The sequence below is a fragment of the Lemur catta genome, chromosome 16, assembly GCF_020740605.2.
Source record: "Lemur catta isolate mLemCat1 chromosome 16, mLemCat1.pri, whole genome shotgun sequence".
Classification (NCBI taxonomy): Eukaryota; Metazoa; Chordata; class Mammalia; order Primates; family Lemuridae; genus Lemur; species Lemur catta.
The window spans coordinates 1,918,641-1,940,797 of record NC_059143.1 but is presented as its reverse complement, the minus strand read 5'-3'; the positions used below and the strand labels follow the sequence as shown (position 1 = coordinate 1,940,797).

Here is a 22,157-nt window from a genome sequence, read left to right as displayed (position 1 = left end):
CGTTAAGATGGCAATACTTCCCAAATTAACATGCAGATTTAACACAGTCCCTATCAAAGTCCCAGCTGGCTTCTTTAGAGAAATGGATAATGTGATCTGGAAATTCAAGGAATACAGAGCCAAAACAATCTTCAGAAAGAAAAACAAATTTGGAGGACCCACACATTCTGATTTCAAAACTTACTAAAAAGCTACATTCAAAACTCTGATGAAAGAAATCAAATGGAGAAATATTCTATGTTACTGGAAAGGAAGACCAAGTATTGTCAAGATGTTGGTTCTTCCCAATTTGATCTCTAGAGTCAATGCAATCCCAATCAAAATCCCTGCAAGTTATTTTGTGGATATCGACATCTGTAATCCCAGCCACTAGGGAGGCTTAGGTGGGAGGATTGCTTGAGGCTAGGAGTTCAAGACCAGCCTGGGCAACATAGTGACACCTTGCCTCCATAAAAAATAAAAAAATAAAAAAACAAAAAAATTATCCAGGCGTGGTGGCTCATACCTGTGGTCCCAACTACTTGGAAGGCTGAAGCAGGAGGATCGCTGGAGCCCAGAAGTTCCAGGCTGCAGTGAGCTACGATCACACTACTGCACTCCAGCCTGGGTAATACAGCGAGACTCTGTCTCTATAAAAATTTAAAAAATAAAAAATAAGTAAATAAAGTTTCTCTGGAGAAGCAGAAGACTCAGAATAGCCAGCTTGGTATTAAAGGAGAAGAACAAAGTTGGAGGGCTGACGTTATCAACTTCAAGACCTACTACAAAGCTGTAGTAATCAAGACATTGTGATATTGGTGAAAGAATAGACTATTTGTCTATGAATGGAACACAATAGAGCCCAGAAATCAACCCACATAATTATATTCAACTGATCTTTGACAAAGTTTCCAAGGCAATATGATGGAGAAAAGATAGTCTTTTCAACAAATGGTATCGGAACCACAGGATAGCCACATGCAAAAAAAGAGTCTAGACACAGACCTTCCACTCATCACAAAAATTAACTCAGAATGGACCACAGACCTGAATGTAAAAAGCAAAACTATAAAACTACTAAAAGATAACACAGGAGAAAATCTAGGTGACCTTAGATATGGCCATGACCTTTTAGATACACCACCAAAGGCACAATCCATGAAAGAAAAAATTGATAAGCTGAACTACATTGAAATTAAAAACTGCTGCTCTACAAAAGATACTACCAAGAGAAGACAAGTCACAGACTGGGAGAAAATAGCTGCAAAAGACATATCTAATAAAGGACTGTTATCTAAAATATAGAAAGAACTTTTAGAAGTCAACAATGAGAAAACAGACAATCTGATTAAAAAATGTGCAATAAACCTGAAACACATTTCGCTAAAGAGGATATGGAGAGGGCAAATGCGCCCATGAAGAGACGTTCCACACCACATGTCATCAGGGAGGTGCAAATGAAACAACGAAGAGATGCCACAACACACATGTGAGAATGGCCAAAATGCAGAAACTGACGACACCAAATGCTGGGAGGAAGTGGAGCAGAAGAACTCTCTTCACTGCTGGTGGGAATGCAAAATGGTACGGCTACTTTGGAAGAGAGTTTGGCAGTTTCTTACAAAATTAATTATACTTTTACCATATGATCCAGGAATCTTGCTCTTTTTTACTCAAATGGTTTAAAAATATACACCTACACAAAAACCTGCACACAGATGTTTATAACAGTTTTATTCATAAATGCCAAAACTTGCAAGCAGCCAAAATGTCCTTCAGTAGGTGAGTGGATAAATTGTGATGTATCCAGACAATGGAATATTATTCAGCACTAAAAAGAAGTGAGTGATTGAGCTATGAAAAGACATAAAGGAAACAAAAATGCACCCTGCTAAGTGAAAGAAGCCAGTCTGAAAAGGCTACGTACTGCATGATTCCAATCAGATGACGTTCTGGAAAAGACAAAACTACGGAGACAGTACAAAATTCAAGGATTGCTAAGGGAGGGGAAAGAAAAGAATGAGTAGGCAGCCCACAGAGGCGTTTCAGGGCAGTGAAACGATTCCATATGATGCTATGATTGTAGGAACTCGTCACTACAAATTTGTCCACACCCATAGAATGTACAACACCAAGAATGACCCCCTAATGTGAACTCTGGGATTCTGGTGATGATGCGTCAGCGTGGGTTCCTCAGTTGGAGCAAGTGCACCACTGGGCTGGGGGTGTCGCGAGTGGGGGAGGCCGTGCGTGTGGGGGGACAGAGAACATACGGGAACTCTCCATACTTTCTGTCCAACTTCGCTGTGAATCTAAAACTGCTCTAAAAACAAAGCCTATTTAAAAATAAAATAAATAACAAAAAACAAAAACATTGTCAAGTTTGTAAAACAAAGAACAACAACAAAAGCTACACTAACCAAGACAGTGTGACATAACATCAGTATAGACACATAGACCAATGGAATAGAATTTAAAGTTCAGAAATGAACCCTCACATTGATGGTGAATTGATTTCTGACAAGGGTATCAGGACCCCTCACTGGGGGAAAACAGTGTTTTCAACAAATGGTGTTACAACAGATGGATACCCACATGCAGACTAATGAGCTTGGACGCCACCTCACACCATACACAAACGTCAATTGTTAACACAAGCGGACATCAATGTCCCTTCTGATGTGAAGCACTGAGAAGGGCACATCATGTCTGGACATTCCTGCCAAAAAACGAATACCTCAGTCCAGTCGTGTGAAAACATCAGACAGAACCAGATTGAAAGCTGTTCTACAAAGGAACAGAAAGGAGTTCTTCAGGTGTCAAGATCACAAAAGGCGACAGACTGAGGACTGTGGGATTGTCCCAGATTGGAGGAAACTGAGGATGAATGACAACTAAATGCAACGTGGGACCCTGGCCCAGAAAAAGGACCCGATGGGATGATCACTGAAATGTGAGTAAGGTCTGTAGATTAGTTAGTACATGTTAACTTCCTCATTTTAATAATTACACTGTCATTATATAAGATGTGAACATTTGAGGAAGTTGGGTGAAAGGTATACAAGTATTCTTTGTGCTATTACATTAAATTAATTAATTATTTTATTTATTTTTGGAGAGTCTCCCTCTGTCACCCCAGCTAGAGTGCAGTGGCATCAGCAGAGATCACAGCAACCTCAACTCCTGGGCTCAAGCGACCCTCCTGCCTCAGCCCCCTGAGTAGCTGCGACTGCAGGTACGTGACACCAACAATTTTTCTATTTTTAGTAGAGACAGGGTCTCACTCTTGCTCAGGCTGGTCTCAAACTCTTGACCTTGAGCGATCCTCCCACCTCAGCCTCCCCAGGGTGCTGGGATTACAGGCGTGAGCCACTATGCCTGGACCCTTTGTGCTATTTTTAAAAACACCTTTATTGAGGTATAATTAATTTATATACGATAAAATGTGCCCATTTCAAGCATACAATTCAAAATTTTTAGTAAATGTACCAAGCTGAACACACATCACCACAAGCCAGTTTTCGAACGTTTCCATCACCCCAGTAAGATGTCTCGGGCCCCAGCCCCAGGCGACCACTGATCTGGTTTCTCTCTATAATAGATTTGCCTTTTTTAGCCATTTCAAGTAAATGGAATCATACAATATGTGGTCTTTCGTGTTAGGGACAGCATGATGTTTTTGAAGACTTTGTGCCGTTTTGGTGGGTCAGCTGGTGAGACTTGAATAAGATCTGGAGAACGCCTTGAGGGTATTGTATCGATGGTCCTCTCTTGTTTTACATAATGGAATTACTGTTGTATAAGACTTTAACATTGGAGGAAGCTGGGTGAAGGGTATATGGGGAGCGTGTACTGGTTTTGCAATGTTTTTGTGAGTCTAAAATAATTTCAAAATAAAATTTTTTTTCAAGCTCAGGGTCTGAGCTGTGCACTGCTTATGATGGTCCAGTGCCCAGAAGGTCCGACCTCTTTTCCAGGCGACGGCTCTGTTGACCGCTCTACCTTTCAGACGTCCTTGGTGAGTGGGCGTCTGGCCCTCTCAGGGCCTTGCGGGGGAGGGGGGGGGAGGGGGGGGGCGCGGCTGCAGTCACAAAGGGCACCCGCAGGGGCTGGGGAGGAGCTTTCACTTCCTTCCTGATTGTTGGTGCCTCCAGGCCTGGCCAGGAGGATGGAGGCTGGGTGGCCTGAGCCTGGAGGGCCTTGCCTGGCCCTTCTGTCCGCTGGAGCTGGCTCAAGCCCAAGCCCTGAGAGGCTGAGCAAGCTCAGAGGGAGGGAGGTGAGGACCCAGGGACCTGAGGAGGCTGCCGGGCCGAGACCCACTCCCTTGTCCTGGACATCTGCCCAGAGACTTCCTCAGAAGCTGCCAATGTCAGGCCTCAGCTTCCTGTTGCCAGCGCTGAGGGGACGAACTCAGTCTGGAGGATGTCCAGGCCTTGGAAAAAATGAGAGCTTGGCAGAGAGGAGGGCCTGGGCTCGAGCAAAGACACATGGACACACGGGCTGTGGACCAGCCCACGGCACTCGAGCACAGAGACACGCGTGGGTGTGTAACAGGGGACTGATCGGTACCCAGGGCACAGACATGCACGGCGCACGTGGACACTAATGCCCACGCCAGTGCCTGTGGCAGCCTGTGTCCCACCCTTCAGGCAGGGCTGGCTGGGGCAGCAGGGGCCGCAATCAGGGCAGGTTTCAGGGAGGAAGGTGACTCCATGCACACAGACAGGGCAGGAGGACGAGGATCGCTTTGCTCGCTGGCACTGTTGTCTCTGCGTCCCTGCTCCTAGGAGGCATTCGCTGCTTCAGCTCTTGGTCTCAAGTTGGGGCCAGGCATGGGCTCAACCCCTACCCTGAGGAGCTTGCAGGGTGCCCAGCAGGGAGCACGTGGTTTCCTGGGGGCAGTGGCCAGGTGGTGGCAGGGAAGGGTTGAGGGGAGCCCAGCAGGCAGCACACCCTCAGGCTGGGTGGCAAGGACAGAGCTCCCAAGGCCCCTGTGGCCCAGGACCCATCCCTGCCCCCAGCATCTGGCCTCGCCCGGGTATTGCCTGTGCACCTCTGTCAGTCTGGACTCTGCCAGCACCAACCAAAACCCACCTGAAGCTCACTCAAGCCAAAAGCAGAAGCGGGCATCTCACAACACTGGGAAGGCTGAGCTGCCCAGAGGAGTATCCAGGCCAGGGGGCCCAGGGCGTCATGACACGAGTCCTCAGCTGCCTCTCTCCTCTCCTCGCAGCCCAGCCCTATGTGGCTCCATCCTCCTAGGGTGGCCAGTGGCCAGCAGCCCTCAGTCTTCTCCCTCCCCACCCTGAGCTTCCTGTCCCTGAGTTTCCAGAACTGCACCTCGCTGTCCGGAGTCAGCCTTGGCTCACGTGTCCATCCCACAGGCCTGAATGTAGGGAGGGCTGGTGCCTCGGGAAGGCAGGGGGTAGCGGGTGTTACCCTGGGGGATGCTGGGCAGGCACAAATGGCAGGTGACTATTCTGGGGTCAGAGGCCCATCAGAGCGATGGCTTTGGCCATCCCAAGTGGGCTGATCCACTCTGCCAGCTGGGAGGCCCTGGGACCGGTGCCATTGCCATGGCAGGACAGCCTTTGTGCCTGGAGCCCGTGTGAATGTGAGACTGGGGGGCATCAGGTTTCCTGGAAGAAGCAAGAACTTGGTGGGGCCCAGTGTGGCTGGGGCGGGTGCGGTGGAGGGGGAGGGCTTAGACTCCATTCAAGGCCACAGGGATGGTTTGGGCAGGGAAGGACGCAGTCAGAGTTGCATGTGACAGAACAGCCCCGGTTGGGAGCGGGGACACAGATAAGTGTGTGGGGACACAGATAAGTGTGTGTGCACACGGGTGGGCGGAGGAGGCAGGGCTGGGAGTTGGTGAGCCTGGGGCCGGGAGTGGCCCCATGATGAAGGGGAGGTCTGAAGAGCCTGCTGGCACCTGCCAAGGGTGCAGAGCCTGTGAGACACTGGGCGTGGCTGCAGCTGGACTCACCCGGGGGTGGATGGCTTGGGCTCTGTCGGCACAGGGCTAGGCGTGGATGGGACAAGAACAATTGGGAGAAGTGGCCAGGCTGACCCCAGCTTACTGCTGTCCCACTCCCAGGCCTGGTTTCTGCTCTGCTGGCCTGGCTAGCTCCCCAGCTCCGTGTGGGCATGGTCCCCCCCGACTCCATGGAGACGGAGGCGGGGCAGGGAGAGTGCTGAGGCTATTCTTCCTCTCTTGGGCCAACCTCTAAGCAGCAGGAGATAAGAGCTCTCCAGCTAGCCCTTCCACACGCCAGCTTGGGCCTGCCAAAGCCACCGGCACCATGAAGGACGATGTGGCTCTTCTGGCCACCGTCACCCTCCTGGGAGTCCTGTTGCAAGGTGGGCTAGCTCCTGTCTGGGAGGTGGGTGGGTCTCAGACCCCTGTCGCTGGCCTTCTGCCCACCAGTCCCTGGGGAAGTGCTGGCCGGCCCGGGCCCAGGCAGAGGGCAGAGGTGGGGCCTCTAGCCCAGGCTCCAGTGCCAAGGCCCAAGCCCCTCAGAGCTCGGCCAGCACAAAGAAGCCTGGAGGAGGGCAGCGGCCCTCGGGGACCCGGGTGGGGCATGCGGCTGTGTGAGCTACAGGATGTGGGGAGCAGGAGGGTACCAGGAAGAATGGTCAGACAGCTATGGGCTTGGGGCAGCTGATCCCTGCCCTTTCCAGCTGTCCTCTCTCTGGGTGTCCCAGCAAGCAGCCTCCATCCCTCAGCCCTGCCTTCAAAGGCGCCCTCCCTGCCGGGACCATGTGGAGCTGGGCAGGGTTGGAACCCACTCTCCCAGCCCCACAAAAGGTGCCAGATCCGTGCCTTTCCCAGACTGAGCTAGAAGACATATTCCTGGACCAGACATCTCTGTGGCTTGGGGATGGCACTGCCCCACAGTGTGTGGGCTAGGATAAGGCGCAGCCTCCAGTGGGGGCCCTGAAGTGGCAGAACAGACAGGCCAACTTGACCACCAGCACTGTGCTGACCTAGCACTTGCAGTAGGATATGTCAGTAGAGAGCCTGGCACCAAAGGCACCAGGGCCACAGGACTCACTGGGAGATAGGCGGACACTCAGCACTGGGGCCGTGTGTGTGGGCCAGGGCCAAGAGACGGGCCCTTGCTCACAGAGAACCTTGAGGGCCAGCCTATCCCCTGCACCCACCCATGTTGGAGTGGAGGGCGGCAGAGCCCTGGGGTCCTGGAGTTAAGCTGGGAGAGTCCCAGCTGCAACCACCTGGCAGCAGGAGAGAGGGGATCTGTCAGATTTAGGCCTGGGTCCAGAATGCCTGAACAGAGAAACTGAGGCAGGTCCCCATGTCACAGTTTGGAGGCACAGGGACCCAAGCTTGAGTGACTTTGGCCTGGGTCCCTTCTGGTGGTCTCTGTAGGTGGGTGACCAGGGACCACAGTGTGTGTGTTTCCTTGCACCTTGAGCAATGCAGCCAGTTCTGTCCTCAGGCCCTGGTAGCACTTCCTGGTCAGGGACTCTGAAGCTGAGGCCTATGTCTAGAGAGCCAGAGCCGGGTATTTACCTGTGTTTTTCAAGTCAAATGATTCAGGGGCAAAGTCTCACGTGGCTCTTCCTGCGACAGGTGTCCCTGCGCCTGCATAACACCCCTCCCCCCGCGCACACTCACAGGGTGGGACAGGGCCTCTCTGCACCCCAGGCCTCAGCCCTGCCCTCCCCTGTAGAGTGCCCGCAGGGAGTTGGCGGGGAAGCAAGCAGGGGGGAAAGTGCAGGGCCAGGATGGAAAAGCCCTCCGGCCCCACAAGCTGCGGGGTGTCCAGACCTGACTCTCGCCCTCCGCCACAGCCTACTTCTCCCTGCAGGTGATCTCGGCGCGCAGGGCCTTCCGCGTGTCGCCGCCACTCACGACCGGCCCACCCGAGTTCGAGCGCGTCTACCGAGCCCAGTGAGGCGCGGCGGGATGGCGCGGGCGGGAGGGGAGGGCGCCGGGCGGTCAGGGTCCCGGGCCCGGCCCGCTAGGCGCCCTCACCCCACCCGCCCCGCCGCAGGGTGAACTGCAGCGAGTACTTCCCGCTGTTCCTCGCCACGCTCTGGGTCGCCGGCGTCTTCTTTCACGAAGGTCTGGGCGCGGGGCAGGGGCGCACGCACCGGAGCCCCCCGAGGCCCCGGGGCGTGCTCACCCGCGCCTCTCGCAGGGGCGGCGGCCCTGTGCGGCCTGGTCTACCTGTTCGCGCGCCTCCGCTACTTCCAGGGCTACGCGCGCTCGGCGCAGCTCAGGTGAGCACCGGGGCGGCCCGGGAAGGCCCGCGGGCCGGCTCCGCCGTTCGGGAGCGGGAGCGGGAGCGGGCGGGCCCCGGCGGCGGCCCTGGGGGTCCGGGCCGGGCTGGGGGCGGGCCGGGCCGCACCCCCCGCTGACCGCCGCCCGCAGGCTGGGCCCGCTGTACGCGAGCGCGCGCGCGCTCTGGCTGCTGGTGGCGCTGGCGGCGCTCGGCCTGCTCGTGCACTTCCTCCCCGCCGCGCCGCTCCGACGGCTTCGGACGCTGCTGCCCGGGGCCTGAGAAGACGGCGGCCGGCCCGGCGGCCGGAGGAGAAAAGCCGGCGCCTCCAGGAGCACGGGGAGGGCTGCTCGCCTCCCCTACCCAGTCTCTAATTAAAGTTGTCGCGACTGGCCCCCAGCTGCGTTCTCTGGGTCGGAGGGGTCGCGCGCTGAGGGTTGTGGAGCCCGGAGGGGCCCGGCTCCGGGCCGTGCCAGTCCGTGGGCACGCCGCAGGGGGCATGGGTGGGGTCGCGAAGGAAAGGGCCTCCCCCGGGGCCGGCTCCATCTGGTCTTCTGCCCTACACTCAACCTCTGCCGCAACACGCCCGGCCCGTGGCGCTTCTGCCCAGGGCACCGTTTCCTCCGGGGTCCCCCCACGGCTCCTCCTCCCCACGCTCAGGCTCCCTCCTCATCTCTCCCCTCCATCTGGCCCTCCCCTCCCCTGACCCGGGCAGGGACCTTTCCTGTCAGCACTGGTTCCCAGCGTAGGTGTTCGGGACAGCCCTCCGAGACCACTGTAGGAACGCAGTCAGTGACAGGTGCCCTCGAGAGAATGGCCAGGTGCCTTGGGGGACCAGACACAGTGAGGACTCGACCAAAGCATCTCTAAAGAAGTAACCTTCAGGCCAGGTGCAGTGACTTACACCTGTAATCCTAGCACTTTGGGAGGCCGAGACTGGAGGATTGCTTCAGATCAGGAGTTTGAGACTAGCCTGAGCAAGAGCCAGACCCTGTATCTATTGTACAAAAAATAGAAAAATCAGCCAGGCATGGTGGTGGCGCGTGCCTGTAGTCCCAGCTACTTGAGAGACTGAGGCGGAAGGATCGCTTGAGTCCAGGAGTTTGAGGTTGCTGTGAGCTATGATGATGCCACTGTGCTCTAGCCCAGGTGACAGAGCGAGACTCTGTCTCAATCAATTAGTCAATGTAAAGAAGTGACTTTCAGCAAGGCTGCGGAGGAACAGCTTCCCAAGCAGGGGCAACAGTGTGTGCAAAGGCCTGGGGTGGAGAGGAGACCCTAAAGGTGTCAGAGACCAGGGATCAGAGAAGAGCAGAGTCTTGGGGACCCAAGATGAGGACAGAGCTGAAACCCAGGAAGCAGGGGAACAAAGAGGTTGGGAAATGCCTTTGGCTTGAGGGGCAAAAGGAAGGCCTTGTCTCAAGCAGCTGGAACCAGTTGGAGCCAGATACTTGGGGCACCCACGGTGACATGGGAGAGAGCAGTGGGGGTTCCTGACAGGGCAGGGGCAGCTGTGGGTGCCTGGGCCCGGATTCTGGGTGGGCTCCACCCATGAGTTACTGACTGGCTGCCTCAGACCCTCCTGTGAAATGGGGGTGAAGTCAACAGAGATACTTGCTGGGAGCACTGGGACATGCCACCAGAAGTTGCAGCTGCTATGGGTGGGGTGGCCCGGCAAGGCTACTGGGCACAGGCCAGACACTTGAAGCGAAGCAAAGCAAAGCACAAAGGCAGAAGTGGAGTTGTCCAAAGCACTCGTGTTTGAGGCACACACTTCATTAATCCTTTATTACAAGTCACGCTCTTAAGAAGTATATGTGGACTTACGTGAAAAAATCAAATGTATCCAAGAATAAAAAACACAGCACAGAAAGTAGTATATGCATTCCAGTGTTCCCGCCAGAGACAGTGGGCGCCCAAGAAAAAGCTCTTCTAAAACGGCCTGACGGGAGCCAGCCGGGTGCGAACGGTTCCGGGTGGCGCGGGCCGGCCTCAGGCACAGTGTGGGGGCTGCCTGCCTCCTCCCCCGGCCCAGCGGGCTGGGCAGCACCAGCTCCTGGGGCCTCCGGGCCAGCGGGACCCCAGGCCGGCCCAAGCCCGCTCCAGGCACAATCCTGCGGCCGGGCGGCGTGCCTGGCCCTCCGGGGGCAGCAGCGACGACATCCCTGGAAACGTAGGCTCCAGGCTGACCCTCAGTGCACGCTCAGAAGACCTCCCTTAATCGGCCTTTTTCAGGAAGATCTAGAAGAGCCAGACTAAGGGTTAGTGGGGCCTGAGAGCTCTGCCAGGGCTTTGGGGTTGTGCCCTGTACGCTCCCTGCCCCTCACCTCACTCAGAATGACCCACACCGGCGAGTCGGTCTGGATGGAGAGACGCAGGGCTTCCAGGGGACCGAAGGCAGGGTCCACCTCACCCTCTGCCACACCCTTGTGGAAGGAGCCTGAGGGAGGGCAGTGCTGAGAGGGTATCCCCCAAACCCCAGCCCAGACGCTCAGGGCCTACACGCTCAGCCCAGCATCTGCTCTCCCCACCCCCACTCACCGATCTGGAGGTAGCCATCGGGGCTCCGTGGGTACCGGAGAGTGGCTGAGCGGCCTTCCTGCAGGGCTTCCTTGTCCGACTGGGGGTTCTGGGGACAAAAGGGGCTGAAGCAGGTGGCCATGGGGGGGCCCGACCGCAGTGCCCACCCGCACCCTTCCACACTCACATCAAAGGGCAGCACCTCCACAGAAGTGTTGAAGAGCTTGTCCTCTGGGTGCTCGATGTTCCCACTGCGGAAGAAGAACCTACGGCCAGGCAGGCCTGTGAGCTGCTGCAGGGCCGGCACTCCGGGCACACTGCCCAGGCCCCCGCGGAGCAAGGCCAGGCCCAGGCCAGGAGCACACCAGGTGGGCTCCAGGGCAGCCGTCAGGCTGTGCAAGGCAACCAGAGCCTCTCTCTGGGACCATGGTGATACGCAATGGCACTGTCTGATTTGTTATTTACAAGGTAGCTCCTCTCAGGAGCCCCAGTTTTCAGGCAAGTAAACTGAGGCATGGTGAGGATAAGTAATTTGCTGGGGGTCACCTAAAGACCTAGAAATTTGTGGTGAGGCCTATACCTGGTGGCCACCCAGCCCCCACCCCCAAAGCCAGCCTCTGGGTTCTGGCACTGACCGCTCCAGGCGCAGCGGCTGGAAGAAGCGGAAGCGGATGAAGTCCCCCGCAGCGGGGGTGAAGGCCCAGAAGAAGTCCTCGCGCAGGTAGGCCTTCTCCAGGGTGAAGTGCTGGTATGTCTTGAGGCTCGTGCTCACCTCCGCCGGCGGGTTCACGTGCTCCTTCCGCAGGGCCTGCTTCCCGAAGTCCTTGTCCTGCAGCCGCATAGGGACAGCGGTGCTGGCGTGGCCTCACCCCCACCCCACCCCAGCCAGCTCCACCCAGGGTGAGCGTGGGGCGCGGCCCACCTTCAGTTTCTGGATCTTGCCTGCCAGTGAGGAGTGTGTGCCCACATGCTGGAAGAGGGACGGCTTGAAGCGGATCCTCAGGTTGGCCTTCTGCCGGTCACAGTGCTTCTGCAGAGGGAGGGTGACACCCCAGGGCTCAGCTCGGCCTGGTCTCCCACAACTTGGCCTTGCCAAACAGCCACCAGGGCCCTCCCGTAGCCTGCAGTGCCCTCCGTGTCAGACACCGGGAACCAGTCCCTACTGGCCGCTGCGAGCCCCTGCCCTGTGCACCCTGCCTGCCTCTGCACAGGCCCCGCTCACCGCGTCCTTCTCGGGGTTGCAGACTTTCACCCACAGAATGTGGTCCAGGAGCCAGTCGATGGGCTTGTCCCGGTAGAACATGAGGATGAACTCCACAATCAGGCTCAGGTCCAGCGACTTAAACATCTTCCCTGGGAGTGGGACAGGGACAAGGGTGCTGGGTGGGCAGCGCTGCACTGCCCACTTCCTCTTAATCCCTGTGGGGGCCACTGGGAAGGTCCCACTCCCACAGCAAACCCCGTGGGTGGACTTCAGGTGGGCGTGGGCACAAGGGGGCAGGCAGGGACGGTGAACGGAGACACCCTCCATGCAGAGAGCAGATGGGAACAGGCCAGGCCAGGCCAGGCCCAGTCTGGGCAAAGGTTATCACAGCATGACACAGCATAGCACTGGGACCGGAGGATGGCAGAGAGGCAGAGCAGCTACACTGAAGGGCGTGGGGGGTGAGGCACACCAATAAAGCCCAGCTGGGAGAACTCCAGGATCATCCAGTCCTCCGAGGGCTGCTGAAGTGCGAAGTTCTTCATGGTGCTCAGGTAGTGAGGTTTGGCCACGATGTCATCCTCCAGCTGCACAGGCAGGCAGAGGGGCCAGGACTCAGGATGGGCGTGGTGGTAGGGACAGGCCATCACCCAGATCTGACCAGAGCTGGCCAGGTGCACTGCAGGACAGGGCTTAGTACCAAGGCCAATCAGGGACAGGGCAGTGGGGTAGCGGGTCCCAGGGCTGACCTGCACGTAGTAGACGCCCTTGGATTGCGCGTACATCATGAGGAAGCAGTAATCCAGGTTCTGTTTGGTCCTCCACCTGCGGGCCAGGGGCAGGGGCCTCAGGAGCTCAAACCCTCTACCTCCAGGGTGGCTGCTACAGAGATGCCACTGGTGGGCAGGCCTGTCCTCCCACCCTCAAGCAAGGGTCCTCCCAGGGAGAATCGGGAGTGCTGCAGGCAAGTGCCAATACACGGTTCTCAGCACAGGCGGGCAGGCTGCCGGGGTCTGGGGGAATGCTAATACCTGACTCTCTCCTTGGGGTCCCCAAAGGACTCGCGGAGGCGGGAGAAGTCAGGATAGAAGTGGGGGGAAGGGGAGATGACCTCTAGGAGTCCAGAATGGATCTCTGTGGCGAACCTGAGGGATGGGAAGGCCCAGTGGGTGTGCAGCCTCCAGGGGCTGAGGGACACTGAGCCAACCAAACCCTGTCCCCTTCTCCAGGCTCACCAGACACAAGCCCCCTCCCCCACAGAGGGAAGGCACTAGCATGTAGGGGAAGCAACACCTGCCTGCCCGACACCCCACAAAGACCCCTCCCGGCACCAGCTCTCTGGGGCGGCCAGTACTCACAGGGCCTTGATGTCCTCTGTCACTGCTGAAGTGTACTGTGGGTCAGTCTGTGGGGAGACCAAACACCCTCCTTTAGCTCAGCTGCCACCCCACATGGCCAGGAGGAAGGGGGGAGGGGCACAGGCTTCAGATGTGCCCACACGTGGAGGGAGTGAGCCCTGGTGCTGAGGGCCGAGGAAAAAGCCCTCGGGGGGACACAGGACCGTGGGCGGGGCATGCCGGTAACAGGCATCTCCACGAGGGGGCGCTAAAATGTTTCTTTCTTTTTAACTTTGTCTTGATAAATTGTGATGAAACTGACAATTGAACTTCTGATAGCTTTTTCCTCTGGGATGATGTTCTGTTTTTATTTCTCCTTCTTGTTATTTTGTGCCATGGTCTTCCTCTGAATGGCCCCTAGACCCGCGCACTCGCCTCGGCGACCAGCACCACGATGACGGAGTCCTCCTTCTCCTGCGGGCTCAGCTCGGAGATGAGCGAGTGCAGAGTGTCCGTCAGGTACGAGTGTACCTCACGCCGCACGCTCGGGATGCCCATCACCACCGACACTGCGGGGGCACGGAGGGGTGACACAGGGCAGGGCGCAGGGGACGGCCCCAGCACCTGCCTTGCACCCCTCCCTGGCCACGCCCCTACCTCCAGTGCGGCCCTGGCCCACGCGCACCGCCGGCTGCAGACTGCTCTCCTTGGCCAGCAGGTGCGGCAGGTGGTGGAAGACAGTGGGCAGGTGCAGCACGTGCCTGTGAGAGACGTTCCACGGCTTCAGTCGGGGGTCCTCTGGGTGGTCAAAAAGGGACAGGACAGATTAAGACAACGCAGCCAGCCTGGCCCCCCACCTTGTCCTGCCCTGGAGCTCACCTGTTAGGCGGCCCCAGGTGCGATTGCTGTCTCCGTCTCGCAGAGCCTGCCTCTCTGACACGGCCCTCTTGATCTCGTCCAGCACCAGGTTGAGCTCCTTGGAGCGCTTGAGGCTCTCCTGCTCAGCCGCGTGCAAACGCTCCCGCAGTGCCAGGAACTCCCGCTGGTAAATGTCTACCACGTCGCCTGCAGGCGGTATGCACGCCGTCACCAGGGGGCGGCCTAGAGCTGACCTACCGCCCACCCCTCGAGTGTGCCAGGGGGTGCATCTGGGCAATAGCCCATCTACTGTCTGTTCTCGTGCCTGCCACACAAGAACACCTGGAGTTACACAGGGCCACTCTAAAGTCGCACTGACACATGCTTGGGGGAGAAAAGCGTCCACCAGGGGGATTAGCACTCTTGCAGTACTCTCCCCGAGCCATCTGAGGCGGGAGCCACAGGACGGCTTCCAGCCCTAGGCAGGGCAATCCTAAGCAGGGGCCAGAACAGCCCAGACTGAGCCCTCTTTGCCCACTGGCTTCTAACCCCTCTTGCTTTTCACAGCACATGCTCCTTCCCGAAGTAGGGGGAGCGGATGCCCAAGGCCCCACCCAAGGCACGAGGATCACCCCTTCCTCAAGACTCCAGCCTTCCCCTCCCTCCCTTCAGCCCCTACCTCCCGGGATGATGTCACGGACAGTGAAAGGTGGCCTTGTTAATTAAGTAGCTAACAGAGGAAAATTAACTATCAAACAGAAGAGAAATAAACTCTCAGCATATCATTGCCCCTCTAAAGAAAGGGGCGTTTTCTAAAGAAAAACTCACTGCACAAGCGCCCCTTTGTTTTGTTTGATTAAACACCTGGGACCTCAATCGTTGTCTCTAAGAGTTTCCTGAAGAGGCCTAAGCGGACAGCAGGGGTGCGAGCCGCCTCCAGCTCTCTGCCTCAGTTCCTGTCAGGACTACATTTCAAGGACTTTGATAAGCTGGCCTCACAGCGAAGCACGCAACAGTTTCACAGCTGTTTTTGCTATCAGTTGGCCACAATTACTTTTTTCTTTCTCTTTGTTCCCAAATAACCTGAAACCTCCTATCCTCCCCACTTTCCTGTCGTGCCCTTCCCACCTTTGAGAAGTAAAATAAACTTTCTTTCCTAAAACTATTCTACTCCTTGCGTGAGAATTCTTTCTCCAGCCCACACCGTGAGCTCCTGGTGCATCCCCACCCTGAGACAGCAGCATCCCTTCGGCTCTCTGGGGACAGCCAACCTCCCTAGACTCCTACTCCCACCCTCCAAATAGACTGAGCCTGGGCACAGGGTCACTGTCCTCATGGCCATCGCTGGCTGCTCACTCGACCTGGCTCCGGGCTGGCAGCTGCAGTGGAGGGAGCCCACCCACCCCTTTGCTCCGAGGAGCAAACCAAGTTGAGAAACTAGCCCCGAGGTTGCTCAAGGAGAGTCAACAGCAGCAAAGGGACAAGCTCTGAATGCCCTGGTGCCTGTGTCTCTGGAGACCTGTGATGCACCTGGGCCACCTCAGAAAAGGATCCCCTTGCCAACCCCTGTCCCGCCAAGCCCACCCCCGGGGTGCCAAGCAACTGGCGGCACTGGTCTGGAGGGCCCGTGAGCCCGAGTCAGTAAACAACATCCCTGTGGTGGGCAGCCAGCAGTTCCTGCAGCCTCGCACTTGGCCTCACGCGTCTAGCCTTTGCCCTCCATCTGCCATTACATCGCCTCCTTTTCCGTGTCTAATGTCCACGCCTTCGCACATGCTGTTGCTTCGGCCAGAATCCCCTTTTGTCTCCGGGACCTAATGAAAACTACACAGTGTCTAGGGCCTGTTTCCAAGCTGTGGAGGAGTCTAGGAAGCCTTCCAGAACCACCCTGCCCCCAGGCAGCTCTTCCTTTCCTTGACCTCCTTGGGTTCACAGCCCCCAGTGTGCCCTGGGGTGCTGTTGGGCCCCCTATGCTCTGTGCACCAAAAGTCACAATCAAGGCAAAGTTCGGTCACTTCAGGACACACCTCCTTCCCAGCTGGGGCAAAGGTCTAAGTGCTAAGTCCCAGGGCAAGAGGTAGGGGAAGCCCAGAGGAGGGAGAGGCTTGGGGGGAGGGGAGCCAGGCAGATCCTCCCTACCCACACCCTGCCTAAAGGCCAAGGCAGAGCTGGGGGCAGCCCCTGGGGGAGGGAAGGGAGTCCGGTTACCAGATCTGTGGTCTGTGAGGCTGAAGCTGGGCTCCAGGCTGGGTTACCCTGGAAACCTGATCCCCAACCCTCACCAGTCCTCCTCTCTCAGTAACAGCCCACAGGGACACTGCTGACAGGACCAGGAGTACTGAAGGTGCTGAGGCCCTGGAGCCCTCAGGAGGGAGCTCAGAGCTCTGGACCTGCCTGGACAGCAAATCCCCACCCACCCACCTACGGCTTTGCCACCCACCCCCACGCAATGGAGCCACTGAGTCCTCTAAGGATTGTGGTTTGTGGATTGTGCCACGGGCCTGTCCAGAGCGGCCTCTGTGGTGGGACCACTCTGTGAAATGAGGGGAAGGGCAGAGGGCTCCCTGACCCCGGCCTTCTCTGTGCCTTACACAGCACAAGTCTGCTCAACATCAGCTCGTCCAGGTGGACAGGCCAGTAGGCAATGCTGCTCTGAACCACCCTGGGCACAGCCTGCTCCCCACTGTGGCCTCCCTTCCCCCGGGGGCCTCCCTTCCTGCCTAGGTCCTTTGTTTATCAGGAGGGGACCAGACCCCTGGGCTCCTGTCCATATCAGCCCTTTTGTCATTTCCTTGAACACTGAAGGCCCTGTCCCTGCGAGGCCCCCAGCTTGACCTTGATCCTGGCTTCCCTGATTGTGGGTCCACTCTGTCCTTGCCTGTCAAAGCCAGAAACTCAAGCTCTGTGACTGCTTCCCCGTGGGGTGGGCCTCATGCCAGGCTTTACCAGGCCACGCTGACACCCCATACCCTTCGTGAGCTGGGAAGGATGGCAAGTATTGCAAGTGGCAGCCCAGGAGCCCCTGGCCCTCTGGGCAGGTGGGCTGTGGCAGCAGTTCCTGGAAGCTGGGGCTGGAGGGACTTTGGCTTCTCCTTCCATCCACACCTCCCCACCCCAGGGAGCTGTGGCGGGGCTGACCCTGGGAAGGGCTGTAGCTGCAGTCAGCTACTGGGAGATGCCCTGCAGCAGTGAGGACTGGGGCCTTTATCACCCTCCTGCCCAGGGCAGGGTAATTGGGACACCCCCCGGCCCACAAACCACAATGTTTCCCACTGGTTCCCTGTTGCTGGGGGAGAGATTAAAGACCAAGTGGGGGCACAACCCTTGCACCCTGTTCTGAGCGAAAGGGAACAGACTCCGAGGGGCACAGGCAGGTGCCAGGCCCAGCCAACGGTCTGCCATTCACCTGCAGGTGGGTGGCAGGTGTTCGCCTTTTCTCTGGGCCTTGCACGCTCCTGGGGGTCACACAAGGCTGTCTATCATTGCTAAGGTGCAGGCCCAGGGTGGAGGACACTCTGGATACTGGGGAGGGCTGTGTGGCTGAGGCCTAGGGTTGCCCCCCAAGGGTCTGCCTCCCTGGGAGTGGTCCTCGGCAGGTGCTTGGACCAGGCCTACAGTTTGCACACTGGCAGAGCTGCTTCACAAACTTAGCAAAGCAAGGCAGGATGTGAAATTGGGCCCCAAATCCTCCTCTAAGGCCCATCTTGCCAAGGTCTAAGAGTCCTTCCTGGGCTTGACCCTGGGCTTCCAGGATGCCACCTGCTCCCGCTGAACCTTCCTCTCTGGTTCCTGCCCACCTCCTCCATTCTCCGAGAATTCTGGTTCCTTTGCCTTTCTAATAAGTACTGGGCCTGCTCCTGAGACCTCTACCCTCGGCAATCTGGATGCCAGGATCCCATCTGGCTTCAGACTGGCTTAGTCTGGCTCTGCCAGGGACCTGATACAGTTATGCACGTATAAGAATGAGATGGGTTCACATAATAGCCCAGACTTCTGGCTTCTCTTGAGGCCTCCAAAGACCTGGCCCTACTGGCCCCCACAGGAAGAGCAAGAGCCTTTCAAAAAGACAGGCCCAGATCACCCCTTCTCCATGCCTCCCTGGCTCGTGGGCTTCCATCCCCTAGGGGAAGGACCCTTGCACCTAAGCCCCTACCCACCTCTGGCTGGGGGTGCCCTCCTGCTCCCCAGGCCCTCAGAAGCCAGCCTCCTGATGCCTCCCCCAGCACAGTAGGCCCTAGATGGAGCCACTTGTAAACCCTCACTCTGCCGCTCCTTGAGACTGGCTCCCTATGGCCAGCTGGGCTTCCAGAGGAACACTGGTGGGGCCCCTGATACCAGCCTGAGGGCGTATAGCTGCTGCAGGAGGCCCAGGAGCTGTGGGACTGGGTGCAAGGGGTCACTACCCACCCACACGGATGGACGTGCCCCAGCTTTCAGATACGGCCCACCTGGGCCTCCGTTCCAGCCTGCTTTCATGGCCACTCTCCCAAGTGCTAGAATGCCCTCCTGCAGGTGAGACACTCTACCTGTAAAGAACTCTGTCCCAGCCATGCCCTTCCCTGTACCAGGCCCTAGCAGTTTCCCCGAGTTCCTGGGTTGTGGAGGCCCAAGGGATTCTACCCCAAGGACAAAGTGCAGTAGATTGGGCTGGGCTAGCATGAGCCCAGTGTGAGTAGCAGGGCTTGGGGGACCAGGAAGGCTCCCGGTCCTCCCACAGCCACATATGCTGTTAGGGAACAGGGAAGGAGTGGTTGGAGAGGGGCAGAGGGTCAGCTGGCCCAGCCTGATCCTGCTTAGGCCTCCAGCAGGAAGGCAGAGAGGCAGGAAGGAAGCAGCTCTTCCCTGCACCTCCTGTGCTTCAGGCTGGGTGGACAAGAGCCTCAGGCCCCACTCGGCCCAAACCACCCCTACCACCAGCAAGTGACTCCAGCCAATGCTGGGGGCTGCTGGTACCCTCCACCCTCAAGTGTGCCAGCCAACCCCAGAGGGCCTGGTGAGCCTGGGCAAGCTTCAGGGGCAGGGAGGAGTAGGAGTGGGGGTTGGCCCAGTGAGGCCATACAAAGTAAGTTTCGAGGGCAGGGGCTGGGCTGGCTGCTCAGGAGGCCTTCACTCATTCCACAGGCCGGAAGCCATAGGCTTCCTGGGCGCCCAGGCACCTGCTGAGGAGTCCTCTGGCCCGCTGACATGGAGGGGGCTGCAGGGGGCTCCGAGGAGCACCACAGGCAGGAGGAGCACCGCGGTGGACTCGGGCTGGGGTGGACAGGAGGAGTGCTGGACGGAGGGTAGTGCCTGGATGTCTGGCTGTCCCCTCACACCTGTGTAACACTGTACCTGCTCCTGCCCAGGTAACTGGAGCTGGCGCCCTGGGACTACCTGGTCACAGCTACCTCTGTGACCTTGTGTCTTGCCCCTCTCGGAAAACTCCGTGAGTCCTCAGCTCGTCAGTGGCAGCCACCACCCAGCATCGGGATAACTGTGCCCACGGAGGCCGGTCCCAAGCAGCCCACTTGGCGGGTTGGCCCAGTCGGGCCGGAGAATTTCGTTATTCCGGCAGCAAACAAGTGGGGGCGAGGATGGGAGGGGCATCTTCCCTCGCCGCCCGGCGGGGAGGGGGCGCCTGCGTCGGCTTCCGGCCGCCTCCCGCGGCCGCGGCCCAGGTGCGCCCAGGTGCGGGAGCGGGCGCGGGCGCGGGCCCGGGCGGCGGCGGGGGTGGGGGCTCACCTTTCTGGCCGCTGAGAGCTGCGTACCAGGAGAGCGAGAGGAAGGCGCACAGGCAGAAGAGCAGCAGCGTCAGGAAGGTGCCATTGCGGAGCCTCATCTCCTCCGGTGCGCGGCGGGCGCCGGCGGGGCCGAGGCCGCATGGCCCGGGGGACCGGGGCCCGGGCGCGGGGGCCAGGAGGCGACGGGGGCCCCGGCCCCGGGGCGCGGAGGGGCTGGGGGCCCGGGGCCGGGCGGGGATGCAGCCGGGCCGGGATGCGGACCGGGCCGGGGACCTCGCAGGCTGCTCCTCCCGGCGCGGGACACTGGCGGCCTCGCCTCCGCGGCCGGGCCGGGCTGAGCTGGGCTGGGCGGCGGGAGCCGCGGCCCGGCCTGGATCTGGGGCCGCCGCGGAGTCGACAGCGAAGGGCGGGGCGGCCCGGATTTAAAGGGGCCGCAGCACCCGCCGCCGCCACCATCGCCACGAGGGGGCGGGGCAGGGGACCGCGGCCCGCGATCCCGGTCGGCTGGCTGCGGATGGCGGCCCTCGCGTGGGCTCTTGTGACCCGGGCTGTGGGCCCACCCGGGCTCCAGCCTCAGGTAGGTCGAGGCTGGGGCCATCGCTAGTGCGGGTCTCTTGCAGTGGAGGCGGCGCACCCCGGGCCCCCCACACGCCTTCTCCGTAACATCCTCCTTGTGACGCCCCCCCCAGACCCGGGCCCCACTCCTCTTCTCCTGGGGACCTCAGGCCCTTCCCTAAGTCCGAGGGGGTCTAGGAGGTGGGAGGGGACAGATAATGGCAGGAACTGGTGTTGCCTCCGGCAGGGTCACTCCGCCGGGAGTGGCCGCTGCTTCCCCGACGCCCACGGGCACTCCCTGGACCTTTGTCTCGTCTCCGGGATGGAGGCGTGCTGGACCCCGGGTGGCGCTCCTGCGTACGTTAGGAACAATGGGCTGTGTTCAGGAGTAAAAGCCGGCTTGTGTCTGTGTAGAGCAGTGACCGGCCCCGGCCCCGGGTGGCTTCCCGGTGCCAGGCGCGGCGCGGGTGGGGCAGGCCGAGCCCCCTACGGTACCGCCGCCCCGCGCCGCGCTCCACTGATGGCCGCTCACGTCTTCACTCTTGTACTAACTGCAGGCTGTCCCCAGACCGTGTGGAACTGGGAAGGGGTCCAGCTCCGCCTCTGGGCAAGCATTTGGCGAGCGCCTCCCGGCCTCGCCGCCACCCCGGCAGCCCAGCCCGCACCTGGAGAGCAGGATGGAAGCCCAGGGCCAGGCTCGGGCTCCGTGGGGTCTGGACGTCACCCCTACAGAGACACTGTCGCTAGGAGCAGGGGCGCCTAGCCAGCGCCGAGGCAGGCTTTACCCTGGGGCCGTTAAGGCATAGGGCTCCATTCTTCAGAGCTCGGCACTGCTCTCTGTACTTGCTAAGGAACTTTCTGAGCTAGAGACCCGGCCTTGTTGAAGTCTTCTGGAGGAAACTGTACTATTTTGTGTTCCTGTGTTTTCACAGATGTCTTCTATTTGTGGCAAAGGATAATGGTTTTCATTTGGATTGTGATATAAAGGGTCTTGAAATTTTTTTAAATAAGTGTTTAACTTTAAAAGTGAGTTTATTTAAGGAAAAATATTAAAATTATTAAACCAGTAGACATGAAGGAGATGTTCTACCAGCGACCGAGTTTGGGAACCTCTTCTGGGTCCCCTCCTGCTCCACACTCAGTGGCTCTGGGGCAGGAGGAGCTGGGATGAGGGGTGGGGAGAGCCTGATGTCCCAGTGCCAGGGCCATTTACCCCGACCCTTACTCTAGCCCATTCATTCCCAACCGTCTCTCTTTGAAACAGAGGCAGCAGTTGTTTTCTGCTTCAGTAATTAATTCATCTGGGTCTGCCTGCAACCTAAACTCCCTGCACTTCCAGGCAGGTAAGCAATGCCTGTCACCTGTGCTAGGAGTGGGGCACTCCTGCACCTCAGGACAGCGACTCCTGCCTGCAGGCAAATGGGCACACAGAAGTCCTGTTTTCTCTCCAAACCCCAGCCTGTGGGCCTTTCCTTCTTTGTCCTTCCTGCTTCCCACACAGTGAAATGCCCTTTTGTGTTGGGATTACCTGCCAGCCCCCAGCCCACTTTGTCTTCCTGGAGATTTCCTGAGACAGCCCTTGGAGGGGCCGCTCTTTCTATCCTCCTTAACCTGTGGTCCAGGCACTGGGAATTGGGGCGGTCCAGGAGCTGAGGTGAGAAAAACCCCCATCCTTATTTTCACTAACCTAATTGAAACTTGTGTGAGTGAACAGCAAAGTCCAGCGGAATTAACAGTC

General features: G+C 58.5%; 2 protein-coding genes across 7 annotated transcripts; one reads left to right on the top strand and one right to left on the bottom strand.

The window, feature by feature from the left end:
- Window positions 1-5,705: 5,705 nt before the first annotated feature.
- LTC4S (leukotriene C4 synthase) lies at window positions 5,706-9,170 on the top strand. 6 transcript variants are annotated; one of them, XM_045527735.1, is made up of 5 exons: window positions 5,714-6,339; window positions 7,795-7,894; window positions 7,998-8,068; window positions 8,145-8,226; window positions 8,378-8,619. In XM_045527735.1, the coding sequence occupies exons 1-5, from the start codon at window positions 6,282-6,284 to the stop codon at window positions 8,505-8,507; spliced, it is 441 nt and encodes a 146-aa protein (XP_045383691.1). In that variant the 5' UTR covers window positions 5,714-6,281; the 3' UTR covers window positions 8,508-8,619. The 6 variants fall into 6 exon arrangements, with proteins under 6 accessions (XP_045383689.1, XP_045383688.1, XP_045383691.1 ...); XM_045527733.1 differs by having other exon boundaries at window positions 5,706-6,339; window positions 7,812-7,894; window positions 7,998-8,226; XM_045527732.1 differs by having other exon boundaries at window positions 5,708-6,339; window positions 7,998-8,226.
- An 828-nt stretch (window positions 9,171-9,998) lies between these two features.
- On the bottom strand, window positions 9,999-20,243 carry MGAT4B (alpha-1,3-mannosyl-glycoprotein 4-beta-N-acetylglucosaminyltransferase B). Its single transcript, XM_045527726.1, has 15 exons — window positions 19,866-20,243; window positions 14,166-14,351; window positions 13,944-14,084; window positions 13,722-13,855; window positions 13,308-13,354; window positions 12,981-13,094; window positions 12,699-12,774; window positions 12,422-12,536; window positions 11,968-12,098; window positions 11,668-11,775; window positions 11,381-11,574; window positions 10,933-11,011; window positions 10,767-10,854; window positions 10,553-10,665; window positions 9,999-10,466 (listed from the first exon to the last, which is right to left on the bottom strand). The coding sequence occupies exons 1-15, from the start codon at window positions 19,960-19,962 to the stop codon at window positions 10,443-10,445; spliced, it is 1,647 nt and encodes a 548-aa protein (XP_045383682.1). The 5' UTR covers window positions 19,963-20,243; the 3' UTR covers window positions 9,999-10,442.
- Window positions 20,244-22,157: the final 1,914 nt, after the last annotated feature.

Coding starts and splice junctions, on each gene's coding strand:
- LTC4S (XM_045527730.1), top strand. CDS start 7,418: ATGCAGCCAGTTCTGTCCTCAGGCCCTGGTAGCACTTCCTGGTCAGGG. Junction 7,895..7,997: donor GAGCGCGTCTACCGAGCCCA/GTGAGGCGCGGC, acceptor GCCCCGCCGCAG/GGTGAACTGCAGCGAGTACT. Junction 8,227..8,377: donor GCGCGCTCGGCGCAGCTCAG/GTGAGCACCGGG, acceptor CGCCGCCCGCAG/GCTGGGCCCGCTGTACGCGA.
- MGAT4B (XM_045527726.1), bottom strand. CDS start 19,962: ATGAGGCTCCGCAATGGCACCTTCCTGACGCTGCTGCTCTTCTGCCTG. Junction 13,856..13,943: donor GGGCCAGGGCCGCACTGGAG/GTAGGGGCGTGG, acceptor GTGCCCCCGCAG/TGTCGGTGGTGATGGGCATC. Junction 10,855..10,932: donor TGGAGGTGCTGCCCTTTGAT/GTGAGTGTGGAA, acceptor TTTTGTCCCCAG/AACCCCCAGTCGGACAAGGA.